The sequence below is a fragment of the Bacillus rossius genome, chromosome 1 (genome assembly GCF_032445375.1).
Source record: "Bacillus rossius redtenbacheri isolate Brsri chromosome 1, Brsri_v3, whole genome shotgun sequence".
In the NCBI taxonomy this organism is placed as follows: Eukaryota; Metazoa; Arthropoda; class Insecta; order Phasmatodea; family Bacillidae; genus Bacillus; species Bacillus rossius.
The window spans coordinates 332,994,799-333,007,088 of NC_086330.1; the positions used below are offsets into that span (position 1 = coordinate 332,994,799).

Consider the following 12,290-nt stretch of genomic DNA (forward strand, 5'->3'; position numbering starts at 1 on the left):
ATGCCGTTGTATATTAAAACAAACTAGCAGCCTACAAATAATGGATGTCGCAACCGATCAGCTTGTTAATTGTAAACCTAAAAGTGTTTGGAAGTATTTTGAACGTCTGACAGTCATAAATCCCTGGCAAAGTGTGTCTCGTGTGAAAAAATTTTTTGAGTTGCGAGATTTGTAGCACGTCTGGCTATAAAAAAAGAATTTGAGGATGCAAAAAAAAAATATGAAGTCGCCGCTGAAAAAAGGGCAAGTGAAGCAGACAAAAGAAATAGCAGCAAAAAAAAAAACTAACTTTACAAGAAACATTTAAATGGCCATCTTCTCATTTTATAATTAAAAATTTGCTTTTTTTTTAATTTTTCCGATCCCGTCCCGTTTCCCGCGGGAATAATTTATTTTTCCCGAAAATTTCCAGCAGTACAAAAACCTATTCCCGCACACCCCTAATATTAACATATTTTTTTGTTAATACTTGTAGAAATTTCACAGTCTTTGTGGCAGCCGTCTTGCGACCACAAAAACAAATACATACATGTAGACTTTACAAAAACATTGCATGTTGCACACAACCTCTTCACTGATTTCTGAAGCAACAAGTTTACTGTTCACAGGTATCAAAGGATGAATGAATATTTAAGTATAGTTTGTAGTTAAGTCCTGTGGCTACATGCTAACTCATGATACGAAGCCGGACTACATCTGTGGAACAATAATAGCACAATCACTATTGGGCTGTTACCGGCGACTGGTCGAAAAATTAAAGATAAAAGAAGGGCTGTGCGAATCCTCCATTTTCAGTTTGATTCGATTCCGAGTCAAATCCCTACCAACTATTTGAAATTCGATTCCAATTTCTAATCTTTTCTTTCATTTTTAAGTTTTATTATCATAATAATTTGCATTAAGTTTATATACTCATATTACTGAAGGATAAATAGTTTCACAAACAAAAGAGTTGACAATGTTACTATTACATACAATTTCCAGTTGGCAGTTGTAGAAATAATAATTAACTTGAATGTACGAATTTCTTTAAATACTATTTGTTATTTTCATATACAACATTCACAGATTTATATAGGCTACACTGCTACAGTTTACATACGAAATAAAACACTTTGACATAAGATTTATTGTAGGCTGTATATACATACACATACATTGAAACAAATGATTTTACAAAAATAAGAATTACGTAGACCTACATGTTAAAGCTACTTATTCATTTCACATAAAGCTAAAAATATAGGCTTTATATTTTTTTTTTTTTTTTTTTTTTTTTTTTCCCCACTCCAAGCATTTCGAATCCATTAAAATTAATCGGGGCGAGTTTGGGTATTCATGGAACCAAACTGAAATAGAAAATTTCGGGTACCCGCACACCTCTAGATAAAAGATGGAAATATGAATAAAAGGTTTATTACATGCTGTAGCGCCCAGAACACAGCTGCCAAATTCTCTCTAAATTCACATAATTATATGTTTTTGTGAGCCCACAAACCATAGCAGGATACAATTTTTGACTCCTCGTAGAAAAGTGTTTTTAAACAAAATTACACTAAGAAAAGATCACATGGTATGATGTCATCATTTTTAATCAATCACAAAAATACCTAGACAAATTACTAGCCAATACAGACGCATAGCAACAGTGGCCCAACAAACTACAAAGTCTCTTCTCTTGGTTGTCGAACTCTCTGCCTCTCTCATCTCCTCATGCAACAGGCCAATCTATTGCATCAGCTTTCATACAAAGACTCATGGTGAAAATTACATTAATATTCTTATGTATGCATAGAGCAAAACAAAATCATACTTAATAAAATATGTTAATTCACATGCAAACGTAAATTTATTATTTAGTACTCAAAATGTGTCTTCGTTTCAGCAGAGATATTACATTTAGAGATTTTCTGAGACTATGAAATAGTGTCTGTTGCCTTTATTACATTTGTAGCATTTTACAAAATATATTCAATACTAAATGCCAATGACTTCACAGAGTTCACTATTTGTCGCAGTGTGTCAGTGTTAACACATTATGTTGTGTAATATGCTTTAACGAAGCAAAAAAAAATCCAATATTAAACTATAGAAAATAGCGAAGGCACCTTTAGGTTCCTATCTGTCATTGGCGTAGCTGTGTTCATAATGTTGGGGGGGACAAATAATGATTTTGATGTCATGTAAACCCATTCCCCTCTTACTAAGACGGGGGTCCGGGGGTCCTCCACCGGAAAATTTTGATTTTAAAAGTGCAAAATAGCGCTTTTTAAACAGTTTTTGTATCTAACCATTGGATACATTGATGTTAAAATTATTATTGTTTCCTTAAGATAAAATTTGATGAGTGAAGAAATTACAAATAAAGTTGTGCAGAATAATATAATAAAATAAAAATATCACGGTCTAGAAAGTTGGGGGGGGGACAGTCCCCTCCACCCAAAAAGTTCAGAGGGACACGTCCCCCCTGTCCCCCCCGGTTCCTACGCCCCTGCTATCTGTCCCCCTTAATCAAAACTACACTACTTCATGTTAATAGAGAGATTGTTGCTAGAGAGATTCTGGGAAAAGAAACAGAGCTTGTAGTACGTGGAAGCGACCGGCTCTTGTCTGCAGACCAGATAGCTGTCCTTGAGCGGGGCGAGGTGGTGGAGATCGGCACGTACGCCGCGCTCATGTGCCTCCCTGACGGAGCGTTCAGGAAGCTCGTCCAGCACCAGACCTTCCAAGGGGACTCCCAGTAGCGCTGCAGTGTTGCCGTCTCGGCTGGCTGCACTCTTCAGCCAGATTGACTCGCACTTCTCAGGTTATTCATTACTTTGCTACTCATCCAAGAATTTTATACAACAACCTCCCAAAGTGTTTTATGTTGCCACTGTTTATTTCCATACAAAGTTTGCATCAAAGTGCATAGATAAAAAATTTAATTCATCCTTATGTTTTTGATAATATTTAATCACTTTTAAAATACAAATGCTCGACTATTTATTTGTACTGTTCTCAATTTATCTATTTTAGACTAACTTATTACTAATTATTTGAGATGAAATGCAGCATGGCAACATTACACTATTCTGGTGAAAAAAAAATATCATCACTGAAATCTTGTATTTTAAAAAACAAAATTGGTCAAAATTAAACCGTAAACTCTTGTCTCTATTATCACTTGGATGAATGCAAATTTCAGAATATTTAAACCAGACCACAAGCTTCGCCTTATAAAAAGTCCAAAGATAGATCATAAATGCCTGTCTAGCCGTAAAATATAATATGTATACCATAACCTGTGCTCATAGTTGTGACCAACTGTTTGTAAAAATTCAAGGTAGCATTGTTCAGTCCCCTTCAAGGGGTCTTTGACATCACACTGTACGAGACATGGGTGACAAACCATATTGCTGGGATGTGAAGCAAAATCCATGCAAAATGGGTTTTAATTCATTGTTTCACAAGATGTTCCTTTGTTTATGAGTTATCTGGTTATAAGACAGCAAGGTACATTACCAGTGCAGAAGAACCAATCAAATTGGCACTGCATCACAGGAATGTTTAGAACATGATCCATCTTGCAGAGAAAATTCAGAAGGGTTCTCGAGCAAGATTGACTAAAGCCATACTAAAAATAAAGGTGGATTGTATGTAGAAACTACTGCTTTCTTTAAAGAAAAAAACAAGGGGGAGTGTTTCACTTTTTCCATGTTTATTTTTTTTATCTACATATCTTAGACTTTCCTATGCTAATTTGCTTCTATATCATCCGTGGAAATGCCCATTCACGACAAATGTCTTTATTTTTACACTTTTCTCCTTGTTTATTATTTATACCCTGGTATCTTGAGAAATGTAGAAGTTTCACTGAAATTTTTTTTTTATAGAAAGTCTTTGTGCTTTACAACATAATTTATATTGTATGTATATTTAATAATAATTTATATTCTATAGTGAATACGTATTAATATACAGTGGAAAATAATAAATACCTAATACCATGTATTTCCTACGCTACTTTCTACTTACACGTTTTTGTTTGCAAAAGTTTAGTACAAAATAGTTTTTTAGTTTTAGATTCCATAAACAATTTTTACCTGTGTGTTGATGACAAGTCTTTCTTCCTAAATGATTGAATGCTCCTGTACAGAAATGCTACCTACTTATCCAACAGTTATTTGTTATATGTGAGGCATAAGCTGTTAGCCAACACGTTAATGTACAATTCAAACATTTACTTCAAACTAGAACTGTAAGAATCAAGTTAATGGTTGTGTGACAGTATTCTTTAAAATAATCGCTCAAGTTTCCAACTGTTATGTACTAAGAGATGACACTGTTTAATTTTAAGAGAAAAACTTGGAGAAAAAAATCGCAGAAAGGGTTAGGCACTGCTGGGATGTCCTGGAGATGTGATTTTAAACTGGTCTACAGTTTTTGGGAAAACTATCTCAGGAATTCTTTAGTTCATGTCTTTTATGTTACTGAAATATTGTTTATTTTGTTCATGTCTGTGTAATCAAAACATATTTTTAAGAAAAAGAGTACAATGAACTGAACCACTATCCAGAATCACATGTACAACTACTGACATCACATTGCCTTGTATGCACAGTACACCCAAAGACACTATCCAAACAGCATTTGTAAATTTCCTTTTGGAAATAATGTCACCGTCACTGCCCAACAGTACCTAGGTTGCCATTACAGTAACCAAAATACTAACTATGTGTAAATATAGAAACTTGCTTATATGATTGCAAAGTGTCCCAGAGAAATGCATTTATGTCTTCTTGACTGTTAAGGTTACATCTTCACAGTACTTTTATCTCTCAGCATTCTTCTGTAGCAGCACAGGTATTGCAATCTCATGTTATCTCTTTCTGATAGCCTCATTTGGCACATGTCACCCTTGATGTGATGGGCTTGAGTGCTTTTAAGGTGATAGGGAATTTAGTCTCGGGACTTATGAAATACACGTTATCAAGGATGTTGGGAGCTTCATCATAATTGCTGGTCTAACGACGATTGAGCCTGAAGTAGCTGTCATCGAGGACGTAATGCACTCAACCAACTGTGCAGGCCAAGTTACAAAATCTGCCACTATGCGTGATGCCTCCTGCTCAGATTTACCCCAATGTGCCTTTTTTTTTTTTAAATTTATTTAATAGCTGTTTGGGGGAAACCAATACATATTGTGGATTAAAAATAATACACATTTATGACCAGTGTAGCAGGTGTGGGCTTGAAATGACCGTGTGAACTTAATAATTTATTGATCATAAATTTAAATAGGTAAAAAAGTTGGTAGGCTGTTGTATGATTTTCTTTGCAGATGCAAATATTTAGCAGCTACAACTCATTACATAACTTTTATTTTCTCCATCTTCATTCTCGTACCTCTGCTTTTTTGTCCTATTTGTTCAGTTATTGTTGCTCTTATTTATGTATTCAAGTTCAGCTTGCTCCATTTTCTTTCTGAGTGTTGTTTTTAAAACAAAATCTCAAAACCATTTTCATAGTCCGCAAATTTGTTACTTTTAATTCAATCAACATCTTGAAGTAACATTTCAGATACTTATGTCCATAGTCTCTCTACGTCTTTTTTAACTCACTAACATCTGTTTTATGTTTAAAAGCCACTGCATAAAATGATTTTCCAGTAATATATTTTGCTAATCTAATGTAATTTTTTCTTTCTACAATGTTGAGTTTTTATTGTAGTTTCATACTCGTAGGGTGTGATATTTTGTTGTAACTTTAATGTTTAAAATTGTTGTTTAAAATGAAGATACTTTAATGTTTAAAATGAAGAGTGCTCTTTAATAGAATATGTATATCATTGTTCCAGATTATGCATGTTTGCCATAAAATTAAAAAAATATGTTTTTATTTTGTAGATGTGTATTTTATTTTGGATGTAATTGCATATAAGGGAGCTGTTGGATGTCAATCCTTGGAAATGTGTAAAACTGTGTACTTTTAATTGATCCTCACTGCATACGTTTGCACTGCTCAGTTACGTGTGGTAGTATAGGACAATACCATTACAGAAAATATAAAATATTTGGCATAGGTACAAATAGAAAACAATCTTGAAAAAGTAAATATGTAGAACAAATCAGATGCTAAAGATTTGTACCATTGAACCCAATTCATTTACCAAAAATTCCGCCAGACTTCATGCAGTGTTAGATAAATTATGAATGTATTTGTCTTTTTAATTATTTTTTGAACTAAAACTACGGTTTTGATATTGATACAGGCTTTGTTCATGTGTGAAGTGTATGTAGGAGGAAAAACAAATGGGTGTATAAAGTACAAAGGGAATATTGCCACTAGGGTTCTGCGAATATTCGAAATTTCCGAATTCGAGTTCGAATTTTTTGATATTTGATTCGTCAATTCTAATCGAATTCATTTTACAATAATTCGACTTGCAAAATCTGGCTCGGATACACTAATATAAGACATCCCCCCGCCCACAATGTTTTAAATTAATGTAAATGGACGATTATATCTTTCACTTACAAAAATTATACAGCGAAATCCCTTATTTACATTACCGATATTTACGTTTTCCTCTTATTAGAACCATTTTATTTCTGTACCGTTTTAACCTCATTTGATGTAATGCAATAAATTCCTGTTGTTTACAACGCGCCTATTGCTTTACGCAGTTTACGCCGTTTGTTCTGATAAAACTGCATACTAACTTAATTAATCCTATTACAAAGTAATCTGATGTGTAAATCGTGTTTTAAAAACGTTTTTAAAAGTTATAAACTTCATCTTTAACGTCTCGGGAGTCGCTTTTTACCGCTTATAAAACGTAAGCAGCGCCAGTTTGGTTGTGTTGATTCCTGTATTCCCGTATAGAGTGCGCGCACGTACTTGAAGATCGATATCGATAGCTCGCAGACTGCATGCACGCGCCTATTGCTTTACGCAGTTTACGCCGTTTGTTCTGATAAAACTGCATACTAACTTAATTAATCCTATTACAAAGTAATCTGATGTGTAAATCGTGTTTTAAAGACGTTTTTAAAAGTTATAAACTTCGTCTTTAACGTTTCGGGAGTCGCTTTATACCGCTTATAAAACGTAAGCAGCGCCAGTTTGGTTGTGTTGATTCCTGTATTCCCGTATAGAGTGCACGCACGTACTCGAAGATCGATATCGATAGCTCGCAGACTGCATGCACGCACACGCTCTGTCAGCAACAGAGTTAACCCGCACGATCGTTATGCATTTAGTTACAAATTACGTTCTTGTTAAGGGTTTCTTTTTTTTTACGTTGAATAAAATGGTTTTATTGCATCACTCATTAATTTAAATTATTTGGCGTGCTCTCGCGAAGTCTACTTTTTATTTTTTAAATAAACGTACTTTCCATGAATAGGTTTTGTTTTTATGGATTACTTTCCATGTTTTTTTTTTTTTTTTTTTTTTTTTTTTTTGCATAATAGTAGCACCCACGGTCTCACCCCTAATTTTCAAACTTGATTTTAGAATAAAATGTGCGATGCTTAAGTGATAAAAACGGTAAATTTGTTATTTTTTTGTACAACTTCCTTATGCTGTGATATTTTTGTTAATATTTTTATCCTGGAAAGTCAAACATGCTAAATATGGTAAACTGTGATACTTTTTATGGTCTTCCCTTTATTTTCACTTTCCCACTTTTTTAATTCTTTTTTTTTTTTCAATTTTCTTTTTATATTCTCAAATTCGATTCGAAAAAATTTCGAAACTCGTGAATTTTTTTTTTATTCGATTCGAAAGGAAAAATCACAATTCACAGATGTCTAATTGCCACCCGAATGAATTATGGCCAATGGAAATGGGTTATAAAAGAAATTGTTTGCTTAATCCACCTTACTCTATTTCTAGCCTGCATTATTCCTTCCCCTAGTAGAAGTTGGTTCTGTAATCTAGCAATAGTCCAGCTATTCTCTGAGAGATCAAAAAATAAATCTATAAGATACTTTGAAAGAGGCCCCTAGATATTTCACAAGTTTTACAACCTATGTAGTTTTTTTTACGTAGGTTTTTTGTTTTACAAGTATGTTGAAGATTCCACATGTAGTATGCGAAAGCAAAAATGAGGCCAATCAAACCGGGTAACAATCTAACAATCTCTTATCACAATATGGTGGACATATTCTTAATATCTACTGAATACTTTCTGAAGGAAAAAAGAATGTTTCCAAATTTCAAAATACACCTGCCCCTCGAAGTAACGCTGTTCTATTAGTTCCGTTTTGAAGTAACGTTGCCAATAAATTATGGCATGATGTGAAGAATGGTTTTTTGTTTTTTTCTTTTATGGGAATTTTTATTTTTGTACATGTACAATGGCAATGGCACGTGTGTACTATTAAATACAATGCATGTGCGTGATGAATCAACAAACAATATATTGCTCTTTCCTTAATAACTATTTGCTTCCTACATAGTCAGGGGCCAATATTCTACGTAAGCATTCTGATGTGGCATCTATCAAAGATATATGCTTGAATAGCTAACACACAGTCTTTTATACCGCCTCTGTGTATCCCATTTTGACACCTTGCTGTTTGTAATTGTTAGACAGTGGACACGCCTCCCTAACCGCTCGTCATCACCGCAGGCTGACTGTAGCCAGCCGAGATGCCTGCTCTTGCCCTGTGTGGCAGTGCGAAAAATGGCTAGTTTCCCCGTCGTGGACACCCCTCTGAAAGCATTTCTCCTCTTGAATACAGGCAGCTGTGAGCTCTTATTGGCCAGACCATCACCTTCTCCCTTGAATGTGTGTGCCAGAGAAGAGGGCGGAGGTCTACTCAGCCGGGCATCCTGTTACCATCTGCCTGTAAGTTGACAACCCAGCCGTGCACGCTGTAAGCAGATTATTTCCTGCTTGCAGCCTGTATCAGCCGACTGGAAATTCAGACACCACGACAGGCATAACTTCACTTATCAAAGCGGGGAACGGGGAAACACTCCTCCACGACGATCTTAGTGTATCATTGGCCTGACAACAGCTTTCTTGTTTTAATCATGTAACGTACAGCAATTATCAATAATTGAAATGTGGTTAAAGTGCGATATATTATAAACGCATTAGGAACAAGGTTTAGAAAAATCTTTATTTTATGTGGTGTTAAAAATGGCGTGTGCAGGTGGTTTAATGACTACAGTGGGCGTAGAAGAGTGTGGCTGCATGATTGAAGATCTGTGTGTGTCAGCTTTCAGTTCATGCTCATTTTCTGAAAAACAAGAAATTATTTCTAAAGGTAAGCTCATACCAGCTCTTGAAAACTCTCAATCGAAGATGAAAACGTATGTGAGGCACTTCAATAACAATAATTACGAAACAACGAAATGGTTATGTGATTGCAAAAAGTTTTCAAGATTATATTTTTGGTCGTGTATTCCTTTCTCATCTGAAACCAATATTTGGACAAAACAAGACAAGTGTGATTTAAATAATTAACACAATTTGCGAAACGACACGAAAGTTCTCCTAATAACATTTCATCATCAGTTGCACTGAAAATGTTTGGAAAGACTAGGATAGAATTTCAAATTAGCGAACAGCACAGACTTGTCGTAGAACAATACAACAAAATAGTAAAAAATAATAGGTACATTGTTAGCTGCTTTATTGATGTAACTTGTTTCATTGCAAAACAAGAATTGTCGTTCAGGGATCACTATGAAACTGCTCATTCCCTCAATAGAAGAAATTATGTAGAACTTATAAGTTTTTTAAGGAAATTTGATGACAAATTACATGAAAAACTCCACTGTGTTTACAGGTCTTTCAAGTGACATTCAGAATGTAACTATTCAGTGTATTTCTATGTAATGGCTAAATTAAAAAAAAATTGTAGCGGCTTCCTTTGTTGCTGTGATAATGGATTAAAAAAACCGATGTAGAATACAAATGCCAGATGTCCACAGTGCTACATTACTGCTCTTCACAAAGCAGATTAGAAGTAAGATTTTTAGGGTTCTTGGATTTCAGTGTTGACCTTACAGCTAATGCCTTTGTGGTACACTTATTTAACTGCATAAGTGAAAATATGTGTGAAAACAAACTTGTAGCTCAGACATACGATGGTGCTGACGCAGGGTCTCCACAGTTAGTACTTTCGTACTAGATCTAGTACTTTTATAACTTTATTAGTGGTTTAGTACAGATCTAGTACATTTTTCTTTCATATAATAATATTATTGTAACTCCAATATGTTTTATTATTAAGCGTAATTATTTTTAAAAACTATGGAATGTATGTGTGTGTGGTGTGATATTTAAGTTTGAGCAATGCAATGTCATAATAACTTCCTAAATTGTTAAAAACCATAACAAATTATAATTTAGTACTTTTTTTTCTAATCTAGTACTTTTTTCTCGCCTAAATTGGTACGAAATATTTTTTCCTTGTGGAGACCCTGTGCTGCCGTAATGTCAGGTGAACATAGTGGTTTGCAAGCATGTGTCGAAGAAAAATACAAACAGGCTTTGTTCGTACATTGCTATGCACTTGGTTCTAAAGCAGCCAGTGGAAGGCATAAAGGAATGCAACATATTTTTCATGGCACTTTCGGGCCTGGCTTAATTTTTTCTAATTCCTTCGAGAGAACACATGCACCTGAACAAGAAGTGAATAAACTGTTTCCTTCTGTGGCACCTACCAGATGGAATTACAACAGATTGTTTGAGATGGTTTTTGAAAACAAGAAATTCTAAATTGATAGAAAATATTATTGAAAACGGGGGAAAATGGGACGCACAAACTTATTCAAGTGCCCACACAACATTACAAGGTCTAGATTTCAACTTCCTTCTTCACATTTTTTTCTAAGATTTTTTCCATTGTCTGACTTCCTTTTTGAGATATTGCAAAAGAAGGGATTTGATATTGGTTACTGCATTGAAAGGGTAGAACAATTTCAGCAATATCTTAAGAAACTACGTGACAACAGTTTCAATGATTTCTGGTGCAAAATTGAGGATCAATTTGGTAGCTTGACAGAAGATGGTCAGCCCAAAAAAAGACAACGGATAGATAACATTTCGGATGACAAGAAGACTGGTTACAGACTATTTAAAATTCTCTTATGGACGATTCTTTGATTTTGCCAGACTGAGAAGAGAACTTTCCATGATGTATTCTTCAACAGAATTTCACAAGAACAGTGTGGCCGAGTTACATAAATATTTGTACTTGAATGATTTGCACGAAACTCTTCCCAAAGCACGGAAACTTATTTGTTTGGTGTTGACGATTCCGACCACTAGTTCATCTGCAGAAAGATCCTCTGCCCTGAAGAGAATAAAAACATATCTCCGTAACTCTAGAAGGCAATCGCGGGTCTCAGCATTGTCTTTGTTATCAATTGAAAAAAAAGTTATTGCAAGACCTAACAAAAAATAATTCGTTTTACGACTGTGATCAACATGTTTGCGAAGAAGAGCCGTTGAATTCAGCTTATGTATAAGTAGTGCCTGAACATTTAGGTAAGGTTTGGTATTTTTAGAACTAAAATCATTAGTGCACAGCTTTCCTTTCATGACGCAGAGAATTAAATTGATAAGCGTCGTCCATCTTGGCAGAGCGAGTCAACACCAGGCTCATCAAATCTGAGGGTGAGTTTACATCTACTAAAGCAGGGATTTACATCCACTCGTGATAAATTAGTTAACATTATAAACTTTTTACTAAAACAAAATTCTCGATTCCTTATGCATATTAGTTTTCTGAACCATCTCCTAGTAGTAAGTTCATAATGTTTTAGTAATTTAAGTTACAGTGGTTTAATGCATTGCTTACACATGCAATCAACCCACGCCTCGTCACTGTACATAGTGTATTTATCTTCAATGATGCCCGTGTGTTCAGCCAACGTTTGTGTTTCGCCATCCCGCATGTCTGCAGCAGCTCTGTAGAGAAAGCCGGAAGCTTTCAGAGCTTGTTTACCTCGTGCTTACTAGGATGCTCTAGTGGCAAATCATGGCAGACACACGTTTAGTAAACAACAGTCTTGGGAATTACATTAACAGTTTAAATAATTTTTCTGATAGAAAACAAGTTTATGCCTTTTTAGTCATAATTATAACTGAAATATATATCTAATGTTAATACATAACATTATTACTTTGTTACTCAGAATTATTGTTAGCACCTTTTTGGAATGCTATGTCCAAGCCCTATTATGTAAACAATATGGTACGTGGATAGTTTAAATTTCATTTGATTTTGTTTAATCTCAAAATGTGATTCAACATTTATTTAAATGTACTTCAAATGTATTTA

The 12,290-nt window shown here is 34.6% G+C and overlaps 1 protein-coding gene across 2 annotated transcripts in view; it reads left to right on the forward strand.

Moving 5' to 3' along the window:
• The window catches only part of LOC134528058 (ATP-binding cassette sub-family B member 10, mitochondrial-like), a 53,598-nt gene that overhangs the window by 34,173 nt on the left and 7,135 nt on the right, over positions 1 to 12,290 (forward strand). Inside the window, exon 11 of one of the 2 annotated variants that reach the window (XR_010074344.1) lies at positions 2,617 to 2,806. Coding sequence is in view for 1 of the 2 variants with exons in the window: in XM_063361275.1 (XP_063217345.1) it covers positions 2,617 to 2,744 (128 nt within the window). In the remaining variant the exon portion in view is untranslated. Of the gene's footprint in view, positions 1 to 2,616; positions 5,888 to 12,290 lie in introns of those variants that run through there. The other variant, XM_063361275.1, reaches the window with a different exon arrangement.